Source organism: Calidris pugnax, unplaced genomic scaffold (genome assembly GCF_001431845.1).
Source record: "Calidris pugnax isolate Ruff unplaced genomic scaffold, ASM143184v1 scaffold127, whole genome shotgun sequence".
Taxonomy (NCBI): domain Eukaryota; kingdom Metazoa; phylum Chordata; class Aves; order Charadriiformes; family Scolopacidae; genus Calidris; species Calidris pugnax.
Window position 1 is genome coordinate 3,088,637 of NW_015090883.1, and position 15,217 is coordinate 3,103,853.

At 40.5% G+C, this 15,217-nt stretch overlaps 1 protein-coding gene across 1 annotated transcript in view; it reads left to right on the forward strand.

The window, feature by feature from the left end:
* Positions 1-15,217, forward strand: part of KCNK10 (potassium channel, two pore domain subfamily K, member 10) — a 71,410-nt gene that overhangs the window by 45,209 nt on the left and 10,984 nt on the right. Inside the window, exon 6 of the mRNA XM_014946994.1 lies at positions 12,620-12,806. Coding sequence (XP_014802480.1) covers positions 12,620-12,806 — 187 coding nt within the window. The remainder of the gene's footprint in view (positions 1-12,619; positions 12,807-15,217) is intronic.

Consider the following 15,217-nt stretch of genomic DNA (forward strand, 5'->3'; position numbering starts at 1 on the left):
GAAATTAAATGAAGCTGATGTGAAGATACTGCTAGGAGAATGGAAAAGCAGGAGCAAACAGCCACTTGCTCAGGAGGACTACAAGGATGTCATGAGATTATGCAGGGAGAAAATTAGAACAGCCAAAGACCAACTAGGACTTAACCTGGCTACTGCCATAAAAGACAATTAAAAATGTTTCTATAAATATATTAGCAACTAAAGGAGGGCTAAGAAGAATCTCCGTTCTTTATTGGATATGGGGGGAAAACATATTGACCAAGGATGAGGAAAAGGCTGAGGTACTTAATGCCTTCTTTGCCTCAGTCTTTAACAGTAGTACCAGTTGTTCTGGGTAACCAAACTCCTGAGCCAGAATGCAGGGACAGGGAGCAGAATGAAGCCCCCATAATCCAAGGGGAAATGGTTAGTGACCTGCTACACCACTTTGACACACCCAAGTCTATGGGAATGGATGGGATTCACCCAAGGGTACCCAGCTGATGGAAGAACTCACCAAGCTACTTTCCATCATTTATCAGCAGTCCTGGCTAACTGTCCTAACTAGTCCCATTTGACTGGAGGCTGGCAAATGTGAATTTTCCCAGAGAAACTGGTTTCCCATGGCTTGAATGGTCGTACTCTTCAATGGGTAAAAAACTGGCTGGAGGGCTGAGCCCAAAGAGTTGTGGTGAATGGAGTTAAATCCAGTTGGTGGCCAGTCACAAGTAGTGTTGCCCAGGGTTCAGTATTGGAAAACCATGTAAACGCTCAAAATCTAATTAAGAAAGTTGGTAATTCTGACAAAATGCATGAGCGTTCCTGAAATTGAAGACTTCATTGTCAAAGTGCATGCTCCAGGTTGGAAAACTCTGGGTGCATTCTCCTCTAGCTCATCAGTAACATATCTGTTTGTCTCCTTGTACTCTACAAATGTATTCCTCCCTCTGCTCCTTCCTGCCTGGATTCCTTCAATACCCTTCCTAACAAGAGTTGTTCTAATTGCTTTTCTTGGATGTAAAGCAGTGCAGACCCAGGGCCATCTGGACACTTCACTGTAGTATCTCTAGAAATGGCAGAAGTGTGACTGTAGACTCTTACAAAGTTGAACTGGAGGATGAAAGGCAGGAGCGGTAAATTTACAGTGCCTGTCTCTGAAACGTTTTTCTCCTTGAGATACTGCAGGCTACATTTTTATTTTTTTAAATGTTTCTAATTGCTGCTTTAATTATGATAATGGAAAGATAGAAGTAAGTGTTATTTTTGCTTTTGATCATCATCTACTTTAGTTGTCCTTGCGCTCCAGTGCCAACATAAGATACAGGCAAATGATAATCTGTGGGTGAACTAAACAACTAATAGTGTGAGCTGTGACTTCATTACATGCAGTGACTCTTCGTCCACCAGAGCCAAATTTGTCTCTGAATTCTATTTTAGGTTCAGCCACTGGCTTGTGGTATGGTCTTGAACATGTTGGGTTTACTCTTTGGACCACTTTCCACCTCCATTATGTATGAACTGCAGGAAAATATCTTTTTCTGCACAGTGCTGAGACAGTATGCTAGTACTAAAAACTTCCTGAGAAAATCTATGGATCACAGCTTTTGGCATTTTATTTCCTCTAACTGGGTATTTAATTCAGTTAGTGATGCTTACAGCTAATCTGCTTCAGGGGAAGTCACTAAAGTGCAGCAAAACTTTTGCTGATTTATTCTTACCCACTGGTCTTTGGTGCTGAGTATATGTTTAGAGTCTACAGTTTACATGGACTGGCTGTGGAGCACATCTGGTTTTAATCCTGCAAGTCCTCTTGTAAATTGACATGTAATTGAAGGGTTAATATTAACCTGAAAAGTTAAATGCAAATCTTGAAATCTATGAAAAATCTTTTAAGCATTAGGCCTGTAGGCCTGTTAGGCCTGTAAGGGCTCGTGAGAAGGGTAGCATCAGCCTGAGGCAACTTCAAAGAGAGGATCATGAGGTCTTGAAGCGAGTCTGCCTCTAAAGAGAGCCCCAGGAGGTGTTGATCCTGGTGGTAGTTGAAAGGGCATTCCTGGGGTTGCTAGAAAGAGAAGGCAGCAACTCTTAAGAAGAGAGAACATGTCAACACCAGGAAGAGATAGTAATTGCTCCAATTTCAGAATCAAATCAGTCTTGCTAATAAGGTGATAGTATGAAGAGGAAACCAGGCTTTAAAACTAGCTTAAATCCTGAGTATAATGTTATCTGGGAGTCTCAAGTCAGCTCCAGAGCACAAAAACTGAAGCCCAATATGCATTGAAGTCCATCCCCCAAATTAATTATCACTGGTATTGCTGTAACACCTCTCTGTGAGTTTAGGCACTGCACAGTATAGCTGTTGGCTACCTCTAGTCAACAGAGCAGATCTTGGACTGTTTTGCCTGCTTATGTAAGGCCTTTTAATATATTTTCATCTTTTTTTCTCTTCATTATTTAAAATTATTACAGGTTCAAACCTTCAAAAATTCTTCTTAGTGAAGTCATACTCTTTCCACTGAACTGCAGTGCTCATAATATTTTACAGCTCTTAAAAACAGAATATTGTACAAAAACTAGTCAGGAATCCATGATTGATACAAAGGCTTTATTTGTTGCTGTTCCGGTATCTATCTGTTTTACAGTAAATCATAATAGTTCACTTTTCATTTGGGAAGCAATTTTCATTGCATTGCTTTTTGACTGTGGATAGACTGCAGCTGTTATAGTATATGAACCCAGGATTCTTGTCTTAAGTGTTTTTCGTTATCTACTTGAGCTTTTTTTTTAGGGTGCCTAATATTTTAACAGCTGTTTGAAGTTTACACAGAATTAATTAATAAACGAAAGACAGGTGAAGTAGGCAATTAGTGGCTAAAAAACTGATTTAAGTGCAAGGTAAGAGAGTATTTGGCAATTGACACTCAGTAGAAGGGTTTCAAAACCCCTCTGTGGGTGATGGATTGGTCTGTACTTGATGGTTTATCATCCTTGAAGAACAAAAAACCAACAGAGTAACAATGAAGTAAGTTTTAAGGAAGGGGTTTTCTTCTACTGTTAATTTGAATGTACTCAGTCTGTTTTTTATGTACATCAGGGGTTATGTCTGGAATATGTAGTATATGAACCCAGGATTCTTGTCTCCAGAGTTTTTCATCATCTACTTTAGCTTTTTTTTGTAGAGTGGCTAACATTTGAACAGCTGTTTGAATGTTTACACAGAATTAATTAATAAACCAAAGACAGGTGAAGTAGGCAATTAGTGGCTAAAATACTGATATAAGTGCAAGGTAAGAGAGTATTTGGCAATTGACACTCAGTAGAAGGGTTTCAAAACCCCTCTGTGGGTGATGGATTGGTCTGTACTTGATGGTTTATCATCCTTGAAGAACAAAAAACCAACAGAGTAACAATGAAGTAAGTTTTAAGGAAGGGGTTTTCTTTTACTGTTAGTTTGAATCAGGCTATTTTTTATGTACATCAGGGGTTATGTCTGGAATATGATCACCATTTTTTTACCAGCTGGTGTTCCTTCTATCTATGCCTTTTCTGTTTTCTGTGGTGAAAAAAGATGAGCACTATTTTTTTCTCTATATCAAAGCCCAATCTTTGCCATCACACATTTCGTTTGAAACCAAGTTGTATTGAAAATGTTATCAGTGTAAGCAATGGCAAGGAGTTGCATTTCCATGCAGAGCCTGAATCCCAATTTTCTTATTAAGGAAGTGAGTTAAAGGGTCCTTCTTTGTGGTTTAAAATGTTCAGGAGCCACTGTTCTAAAGAGTAAAATTATACCTGCCTGCCTCCTGCTAAATTTAGTATTAGTCACATAACTTTTAATTGCGGTGAAGTGCACTGGAAGTAAACCCCATGAGTCTCAAGCAATTATCTCTCATGAAACAAGCTGCAAGCATGATTAAGAGTTTACAGAGAAGCTAGGGTTTCTTACATGCTTTGTATGAAGCTTAAGAAATCAGATACTTCAGTGGAAGCTGCTGATTGAAGCCAAAGAACATGAGAACTTATCAACCATCAGCCTGAAATTTAAACTCTTTCCTAAGCACTAATAGTGAATAACCTCCTTTTGCCTAAAGTTTTGGTCATGTTGCTGTGGAGACATCTCTGTGTCCCTGACAGTGCAGTGCTGAAATACCAAATCCTGTGTGCTAGGGTCTCGATGCTCCCTCTTCCCCAACAAATGCATAGAGGCATTCTAGTTAGTGTTCTTCAGAATATCTTCCAAAATTCTTGTGGGCAACCCTGGGGGAAGCATCAGAGACTGAGTGTGAGAGGTGTGTTGGATCTTGAAAGTCGATAGTGAGAAAATACTTCATGAAGGTACCTGTATGTGGTGCCTCATCCCAGGCATGAGGACTGTGCTGCTTTCTCACTTAAGAATGCTACTTCAAGGGTATGGTCAGGCTGGATGGAGGTGGCAAATTTAGTATTACTTTACTTTAGGTATTCAACCTTCACCTTTCAGGACTGTCAAGCTATTGTATTAACCACTTTAATGTAATTTCCATGTTCGTATTTTCCCTTGGCACATACACTTATCATTGTGGCAATAAGACCTGGGACAAACCATTTGATGCACCCTTCACCCTGCACCAGACCTTTCCTAAATGTAATTTCCATGTTTGTATTTTCCCTCGGCAAATACACATATCATTGTGGCAACAAGACCTGTTTTGAGCTATGGGACAAAGTATTTGCTGCACCCTTCACCCTGCACCAGACCTTTCCTTTTGAAGGTGCTCCCTGCCCTCCTTTTACCTCTGCAGGGAAGCAGTGGCAGCTCCTGCAAAATGTTGGAGAAGGCTGGGAGGAGCAGGGGAGAGTTGTGGCACGGAGAGACACTTCTAGGGGTTAGAGATTTTTCACTCTTTCCATGGTTTTGCCTTTGGGGTAGTTGCTCTTTCTTCATCCTTTTACTTTCCTTCCACTCTTCTGGGATCTGTATCCCACCTAGTGTAAAATTCACTCCCTGTGGGCTATCGCCTGAGAGAATGCTCTTTGGTTACTTGGTGTTTCTCTCTGGAAAGATTGCAATATTGCAGTCTTTATAGTAGTAATATTTGTAAGAAATCTCATGGTAAACACAAAATATACTTTGCAGGCTTCTGCAAGAATTTCTTGCAGAAAATTACGTGTGTACCCGAGAAGGGCAAGGGAAGGCTTCTTAGCCAGTAATTCCAAAATAAGTAGAAACTGAAAACTGCAGTCTAGAAACAGATACAAGAAGTCGAGCATGAGGATTTACTCCCTGTTCAACCTTTCAATATCTAGTCCAACCAAGTACCCACCTTAGCCTTATGAACACTGATGTTTTTACATTCCTAATCACTAAGGAAATGTTCTGAAAACTCAATAGCATGGAAGAATCTGAATGCTTTATTCCACTGTAGAGGAAGAAAATGAGCAAAAACGTAACAGAACAACAACAACAAAAAAATTAAAGTCCAAACAGAGCTGAAAAAATGCTTTATTCCACTGTAGAGGAAGAAAACGAGCAAAAACAGAACACAAAAAAAATTAAAGTCCAAACAGAGCTGAAAAAAGGAACATTGAATTTCTCCACCCTGCTAAGGCAAGATATTTCTAACATGAAGTTCAATTTTCTTTTTCTTGTTAAGTCTTTGCAAGTGGCCATGTCATGCAATAGATAACAAGATCTCTCATTGATCTAGCTATGCTAATTGTCTTTCTCTGTCTCAGTGCATTTCTTAATTAGATGCTGAGCATATACTTATAAATCCAGCCTTACTGCTGTGTGGCACTTCTCTTTGCAGCACCATAAGTGCATTTTATTTTTGCCCTGAATTGCACTGATGAACAAGATTAAAGCATTGACTCAACATGGATCAAAATCAGGATTACCAGGAATGGCAAGGTAAAATCCAGTCAGGTACAGGGAATTTATGTGGAACAAGCATTATTAACCCATTCTTGCACTCCCCAGGAGCGAGGAGTATAGGTGTCACTGAGAAGGGAGTTGAAGAAAGGAAGGAAGGAAGGGGCTACACATGCCAAATTTGGCCTCTGTGATCATCCTTTGAAATTGCTTAAGTCTGTGCCATGAACCTCTGTTGTCCTTTGTCTGCTCCAATGTCTGTGAAAAGCCTATACATACATGGATCCCTCTTATTCAACATGTATTTTTTCATGGGCTGAATACAGCTCAGCCACAACAGAGGTTTGAGCTCATTATTGTGTTTCTTTTTCTTCAGTAGCATAATAAGCAACGTGGAAAAATTAGTTGGTGCATATCAGAAAGTGTGACGTGTGCTTTCTAGAGAGAGGAAGAAGATTGGAAAGGGGAACATCAAACCGAGGAGATTTCCAAGCCAGTGTTTCTGTATTTTCATAGCGCCATGTCAGTACTCGCATTCTGACTGCAGCAAGCTCCATGCCTAGAGATTTACAAAAATAACATTGAGAAAGCTGCTGCTCTGTGAGAAGCTTATTGCAGATTCCATCTGGGTCTAGACAAACACTCTGCAGAACTGTGGTTTATGGGGAAAAATAGCAATTTTTAGTAAAAAAAATATCCTTCTTTACTCTGACCTGTGCACTGTATGTGTTCAGGATTGTCTCTCCCAAGCTTAGCAACAAAAGTGAGTGCTTACAGCTTTTTATATCTGTCTCCTCTATGGTACTCACTACAGTTAAGAAATAGGGGGATGGATTTTCATCTTCTTGTGCATGAGTAGCAGCATTCTTTATAAAACATGAGAATTAAAATAGCACTGAGACACCACGAGAGCTGGTAGGAGTAGAAGCCTGTCTCTGGTGCAATGGTTCAAACCACTGTTCTTAACCCATGAAGGTGCCTGAAATGCCGTATATATTTCAAAATATGTTATTTGGAATTCTGCTGCTATGCTTTCAAGGGGTGTTGCCTCCTTCATTGATGAGGTGAGTAGGTCCTGGCTGGCAGCAAGCACCCACACCACCGTTTGCTCGCTCCCCTCCCTGCAGCGGGATGGGGAGAAAATGGGAAGAAGAAGAGTGAGAAGACTCCTGGGTCAAAATAAAGACAGTGAAATCACTTACCAAGTACTGTCACGGGCAAAACAGTCTTGACTTGTGGAATTAACTTAATTTATTGCCAATTAGCATAAATATTTAATTACTGAGTTGGGTGTTTGGAAACAAAAAATGATAAACATTCAAAATGTCTTTCCTCCCCCTTTTCCAGGCTCACTTTACTCCAGACACTTCTCCTCCACCCATGGTGTTGGGGCAGGTCACGCTCAGTCCCTGCAGTGCAGCAGGGAGTGTCACAGGGCCTGGGCTCTGGACTCGGTGGTTCCTCTCTGTTGCTTTGTCTTTCTCAGCTCTTTTCCTCTGGTCCTTCACCAGTCCTCCACGGGCTGCAGTCCCTCCAGGAAAAGTACCTGCTCTGCCATGGAGCACCTCCCACTCCCCTGACCTTCTTACTCCCTCCCCTCTGCCTGTCCAGCATTTTTGCCCTTGCTTAAATACACTTTCCCAGAGGTGTCACCGTCTTGCCTGAGGGGCTCAGCAGTGTCCTGAGGTGGACAGGTGGGACCAGCCGTGTTCAGAGAACACAGAAGAACAAATGATTGTTACACTGTTCTCAGATGTTCCCTGTAAGCCAGTGATAGTGATTAGCCAGTGATTCTCTTCTCTCAGCCTGGAGAAGAGAAGGCTTCAGGGAGACCTTATAGCAGCCTCTCAGTACCTGAAGGGGGCTATAGGAGAGATGAGGAGAGACTCTTTATAAGGGAGGGTAGCAATAGGATGAGGGGTAATGGTTTTATACTGAAATAGAGGAGATTTAGGTTAGATATTAGGAAGAAATTCTTTCCTGTGAGGGTGGTGAGACACTGGAAGGGGTTGCCCAGAGAAGCTGTGGCTGCCCCATCCCTGGAGGGGTTCAAGGCCAGGCTGGATGGGGCTTTGAGCAACCTGGTCTGGTGGGAGGTGTCCCTGACCAGGCCAGGGGGGTTGGAACTGGATGATCTTTAAGGTCTCTTCCAACCCAAACCATTCTATGATTCTATGATATTTAAAATACATTTAGTTTCAGTCTCATTTTGAATGTGGAGGAGCCAGGACAAGTCAGAAAGAAATCCGCAGTGACAGGTATAGGCAGCAGTGGGGTTGACGTGCCCATACTGCTGATCACCAAGGAGCTCTGCGAGCCCAGTGCCGTGCCAGTCTTTCTGTACAGCCTGTTGAGATGGGCATCACACTTTACTGAGGTATGTGCCAGGCTCTGAACCAGGGCTGACTTGCCTTTGGCAGAGGTGAAAGGCAGGCAGTGTGAACCTGTGGCTACCTGCACTGTCTACACCAGCCTAGTGAAAATGTTTTGACTAAGGACATACCTAATGTTTGTGGCAGAGGCAAAAATAGAACTGATATATGCGATACTCTGTTTTATGCTTTGAGTACAAAGACTGGCTTTTATCTTGTTAAAATATTTTGATCTGGAGAAATTGATTTAGAAGACAAGCTGTTTAATTAGTGCATGGGCAGAGACAATCTGTTCCAAGAACAGTTGGCACCATGGGAGAGGGCATAAAGTTAAGTGTAGGTGAAGACAAAAGAAATGTTAAAAAAATGTGTTTTCTTTGGAGAAGTGCTCCAAAATTCGGAGCATTGTGGTGAGATGAGGACAGTATGTTCCATGCAGGCACATTATACTAGCACTAAAAATGTGACATTGGTCATCTAGCCAAAAAGGTAAACAACTTGCTTGGAGTCTTGGGGATATTTGTCAGGAATTCAGAAAAGAAAAAATTTGGAAGACGGAGGAACCATCTGAGCTCACTGTGAAGCTGCAAATGTTCCAGTACTATTTTGGTTGAGGAGTTTCTGTGATATGGGAGGTGACACTACAAAAATCTCGGAATAAGCGTATTTGAAATACGCTGTTCTTGGAAATATATATGTATATTTAGCAGTTAGTCTAGTCTGATAAATGGCTGTAGCATCTTTTGATCCCATACTGAATCTCTCCTACTCCCTTTTTGAAGGAATATGTATCATCCCTGTGGTCTCAGCTTGGGAACTTAAGAACCTTGTTTGGTCCTTTTGTTGTCAACAATCAGGTCAGAAAAATTGTGCCTGAGTTAATTCACCTGAAAAGGGCACAAGCCGTAAAAAAATGCAGTTCTTTTAAAGGGATTTCTTTTAACTCCTGAAATTATTGAATAAGACCAAAGCCAATAAGACTCCCCATGTATGTAACAGAGAATAAGGAAAAAACGAGGTCACAATTAGTGGAAAACGTGCATAAGGACTAAATTCCGCTGATAAGGCTGTTTTCATGAGAATGTCTGTCCTCACCCTCTTGGCACTAGAGCAGGTTGACAGTAGGTTTTTTGAATTAGTATGAGCAAGATGATATCAGTGATGTTGCCTGTTTAGCACTTAATCACCTTAAGAGTAAAATCAGTGCCTTGATTAGTAAATGGAAATGACCCCTCATAGGTGGTTATATCTCAGAAAACACCATTCTTTTCTTCTTAGATTCCTCCTTTGATCTTTTCCAGATTAGCTCTAGGTATATTTAAATTGAAGTCTCTGTCATTAGCAGGCACTAATTTTTTTATATTTGTGAATGTCTGACAAATTACCTGCTTCATCAGTGTGGAGAGAACTTATTGGTAAAACAAAACAGAAGTAGAAAACATCTATTTTAAAAGTGTTTTCATTTTACTTCAACCACTATGAGATTAACTACTTTTTGTGGAGAACGGCCTCTCTTACTGTTTCATTTTGGTGTCTATAGAGAATTCTGTATTTCTGCCCCAAAATAGGCTCATAGGATGTGTTAGCCTGGCTGGAGTTGCTCAGCTATTTGCCAGTGTTTGGCTCCAGATTGTAAATACTATTTAAAAGGAAGTTTATATGAACCTTTTCAGATTTCTCAACCTTTAGTGTTATTTATGTATAGTGTTATATGTATATTTATTTCTTTTAATGCTGACTTGGTACAGTGGAATACTGCAGTGGCTTAGGATCCTCTAGTCTTGTCTTGATACAATTGTGTGAAAACTGGGAAGAAAAGGCTGCGTTTCCTTTTTCCTGAGAACCTGGGCAGCACAAAAGGATGTTCTTTGTAGTAAAATAGCAAGGCCAACTCCATCTGCAAAAATCCCCATGCAAACCAACCTTTTGTAATCTGTGATTACTACAATGTACATATTCCATAAAGGATGACATTTATGCCTGAGCATTTTGTGGATCTATAGAAGTTACACTCTGCTGCGAATGTCCCCTGAATGCATGTCTAACTGTAAAAGGACCCCCCTTTTCACTTCTATCCTGAATTTCTTGTGTTATTGTCTGTTAAGTGATTCTATTTCTAAGTCTTGCTTATATGATCTTTTCAGTAGCTCTAAAAATGCTGTGCCTGATTCACCATTGCTCTCTGACTTCATTTGTTCTGGTGGAAGAGTAAGAAAAAATAGCCCCTCAGCTGCTGCTCTTTTGTGCGAGTGACTGAGGTGCCCAGCTATGAGTCAGGCCTTTCTGCAGCTCCTCTCATTAACATCGTTACCATTTTTACTCGAAAAAACCCAACAGCCTTTGGCTGAATTTGTGCCTCATGAACAAGTGGATGCCCTGAACGTGGCACTGCTTTCCAGGCTATTCTTCCCACTCCTGTTCCTACTGTGGGACAAGACAATCCTGACATATCGCAACATCAAAATGCATTTTGATGTGGGGACTGGAGGAAGGATTACTACACGTAGCTTTCTTTTGCCACCTCCAAAGCACTTTTTGTCCAAGGATTCCCAGGACTACACAGCACTGCTGGTGTCTCCTAACTTCCACTGCAGCAAAGTGTCTGCTATTTCATTTTTGTATATCAGGAAACTGAAGCATTTAGTACAAGTGAACGGGTCACCTTGGCCAAACTAGTAAATAAACAGCAACGTGGTTCAATCCTCATCCTCCATGATAAAAAGCAAGTGTGCCAATCTAAGACACCATGAAACATCCATGTGATCAGTTGCTTTCCCTTCACCACATGTACAGTAAGTCTGAAATCCTGCCATTGTAAACTGTGTGTCCATACCTCCTCAGGGAGCTATAGCATCCTCTAGTATTAAAAAATTGCTCAAAATGACTCTCTAGAAAAAGAGGAAATAAGAAGTCAAGGCAGGTTTTATATTCTTGTGGTTTTTTTCTCCTTGGTACTTCAGTGGCAGTTTTTTCCATGTCTTGTATTTGATTAATCTTATTTATGGCATTATATTACTAATCCTATTTAGCTACTTCTGTTCAGCCAGACAATGAAAAAGAACAAGACAGAAAACAAGGCACACACACAAAAAAGAAAAAAATTCAGTGTCGGGATCATTTCAAACAGTTTCAGAGCTAGAAGTATTTATGAAACATGGTGTATTTATGCTGCTGCCTGGGTTCTAAATGCAGAGCATCCCCAATCAGAGGGTCTGACATTGCACCTCTAAAAGAAATGCTCGTGCTTCAGTGGAAGCAGTCGTGCTGCTCACAAGCTGGCCAGATATTAACCAGTTCAGGCAATATTCCTTCTGTGTGTTACAAAGATAACTTCTGAGACCTTATTTCCTGTCTAGACAGCGTCCTAATCTGAAATGAGATCTCATTTCTGGGTTAAGGGAGATGCTTGATTTGGAAAACTAATTTGGAAATGTGACTTCCGGTGGTGTCCACGTTTCTATTTCAGGATAAATACAGAATTTACACTGCCACTGTAATTAATCCGCGGTAAGATTTCTAGTAATTTCCAGGTTTCTTGGTAAACTCTATTGAATTTTGAGTTTATTTACAGCAGAGAAAATCTGAAATAAGTCTACCAGAGTCAGTTGTGTTAATCCAGGCCCACATCAATATTACTGGAAACAAACTCTTAAGTTTAAATTAAATAAATTTAGAGTTTACGTGCACTTGGAGTATAAAATGTTGCAATTACACTGCTCATATTTGTATTCTGTTTATAGCAGCCAGTAACACACATACTCTTTGTTCAAGAGCTTTTCAGTGTGGATTTATGTAGGTAATTTTATCTCTGGGTGTTTGGTATTTGACATAAATCCTTTATTTCTGGAGTAAACTGATAACATATCTATCTGTTTTTGAAAAGGAGATTTAACCTTTGCATTTGTGAATGAAAGCTGGAAATCTTGAGTCTAGAAAACCCAAAGCATGAATTATTTCTACATAAAACCTCAGGTTTTTAGAGGAAAAAAGGCTTTATTTTTATTTTTGTCTTGGTCTTGCTTGTTGAATTGCTTGGTGCTGGAGAGGCAATGTGGGTGTACGTATACATGTATGGAGGTGTGAATGTCACTTTTTCTTACACATTGAACCTGATTTGGAGTGGACCGAAGCCTTTTTGAAACGCAGGACTGTTTTTCCAGGCTGTGTTTCTGGTAGGTTTGTACCTGGGAAATGGGAATCACCATTTTCTGGGGCCAAAGAGGTTCACTATTACCCAGGTAGGGCTCTTACTAATGGGGAGGGCGGGTTGTATTCCACCTAATTAGCTCACAAAAGGCAGAAAGAGACATACCAGGTGACACCAGGAGGATCGGTCTGCCATTCACAAGGTATGCAGTCCCAGAAATCCACTCAAAAATCCTTTTTTTTTTTTTCTTTTGTTATTTCCTTTTTCTAGAAAAAGCAAGTGAGTCAAACAAAGATCCGGGTGATTTCTACCATCCTCTTCATCCTGGCAGGCTGCATTGTCTTTGTGACCATTCCTGCAGTTATCTTCAAACACATCGAGGGATGGACAGCCTTGGAGTCAATCTACTTTGTGGTTGTCACTCTGACCACTGTTGGCTTCGGTGACTTTGTAGCAGGTGAGCAGCTTTGAGCCGAGGTGCTGGGCATGAGGACCTTGGCTCTTAGAATTTGTTTTCTGGTGTAGAGAGGAGGCTTTCCACAATGTGTTACATTCCAGTGAAATGATGCCAGGTGTTTCTGTTGGGGTTACTGTGCAACAGGACACTGGGTTGATTTACGGTCCAGGTGCTTTGCCAACTGCAGGTTGCAGGCATTCAGCAGGGTAGATAACAGGGGTCTGCGAAGTCCTGATTATCCTTTAGCATGCAATGAATTATGCACAAGTCAAATGACTTCCTCATTGAATCCAAGATTTGTGTTACGTCTCAGTCTGAGGCTGACTGCAGAAGCAAGAAGCCAAAATGGTGAATGGGTTAAGCTTTTACAAAGTAGGGCTGAGCCATAGGGCTGCAGAAATCTCTGGTTGGATGCAACAGTATGTGTTCTTGTGGTGGTTGTGGTGGTTTTTTTGTTTGTTTGTTTTTTGTTTGTTTGTGTTTTTTGGTTTTTTTTTTCGGTTGTTGGTTTTGTTTTTGTTTTTTTTTGTGGTTGGACTCGATGATCTCGGAGGTCCCTTCCAACCACTAAGATTCTGTGATTTCAGAAACTGTGTTTTTCTCTCTAACCTTGGCAGAAATTTTGCCATTGCAGTTGGCCTGTTAAGGAAATCTCATGTAGGAAGAGAAGGACTAATGGGATATGCATCTCAGCACCCAGAGGATACTCTCCAAGATTAATACAGTGGTAGTGGGAACTATAAATATCCATCCTTATCAACTTCCAAAGAAGGAGTCAAGATCGTTGGCTGGAGAGATGAGATTTTTTTTTTCTTCACACAACTGCTTTGCTAACGAAAAGGTGGTTAAAATAAGTGGATTTTTTCCCCTCCATTAGTGCATGACCTCTACTCCTCCTGCCTGTTAGTGGTCTTAGTTAACAGCATTAAGATGCCTGCATTACAAACAGACATATTATGGCACTGTTTTGTTACTTCCTATAAATCAGTGAAATATGAATTGAGTTAAAAACATCAAATGAAGCTACAGGGATATGCAATTTTTTCTTTGCTGAAGGAAGAGCTGCAGACAAGTCTTTTTGTAGAGAAGACTCTAATCCTCCTTTTTTATGACATAGTGGTATAGAAGATATGAATTATTGAGGAAAAAAAAGGCACTGAACAAAGAGAGCTCCAGATATGAAAAAGAAGTGTTTTACGAGCATTCAGATAGAAAAGGGATTGTGTGAGCCTGGTCCATTTTAACCACTTAAATATGAAGAGAAGCTCACTGCTCACTGATATTTTGTCTTTGTGGTATCACAGTGTGAAATAAAAATAATTCACAATATTTTTCTTAAGCATATCACACTTCGGTATTGTTTTCTTTAATAACATAATAGTAACAAAGCTCTGATTATTAAATTTAATTTTTCTATATCCAACATAATTAGAAGAATATAACTCACAGCTGGGTGGCTACTAACAACCAGGATTTTTCAAAAATCAAATGGAGGACCATGAATGAGAGAACTTCAGAGGTGATCTCACAATAAGAGTTTAAGGCAGGTGATCACCAGGATATTTGGAGTTTATTGCTAGTTTTGAAACAGATTTTCTGTCACTTTTATTTTCTGTCACCTTAATCTCTGTGTCTCTCTGTGTCCCTTCAACATCAAATAAAAAATAAGACATCATATTGGTAAAACAGCATCAATGGAGCTGTGCTGATTTATTCCACCTAGAATGTGTTTGGGAATTTTTGTGCTACTGTTGGAGAAACAATTGTGGATGGAGCCTGGGAAAACAGAATATCTTGTGATTCTGTGATCTGATAAGCTGAAGAAAGTGGTCTCATACTTTTTCAGTTGCCTGATTACTCTGTAAGATAGACCTAGACAATCTGTTTCATAGCAAGCTTCCTCAGGGACATGTATGATCAGAAGAGCCTCATTGTACCATAGCAACAGCAGTCCCCACCTCCCATTGTTTCACACTCTTAAAGACTGGGAAAAAGAGAGTGATTCTTGTGGTCTGTGGGGAAGGATTAACATCAAAACTAATATTTGGGTCCCTGCCAATTCTCAAATGTCTGGCCTTCCATGGAGATGTTCTAGCACCATACTCATACTGAGTCTGAACAAAATGAAAGAGTCGTAGGAATGTCTCAGACTACAAAAAGCTCAGGGGGGATACTGAACTGTGTTCTCTGGTGATTTTAATGGGGAAAAATCCCAAAATCTCTCTGTAGTCATACAGAGATACAGATTGGTGTCTATCTCTTGTCTAACCGAGGCTAGAGTCCAGGAAATACACAATCCTCTGCCCAAGTCCCCTGGTAGGCTTGCTCTTCAGGCAGAGATTTACACAGGAACCACCAAGGTGATGTTTGCTCTCCTGCATTCAGGGATATGGCTGTGCCCATGGGGCTGT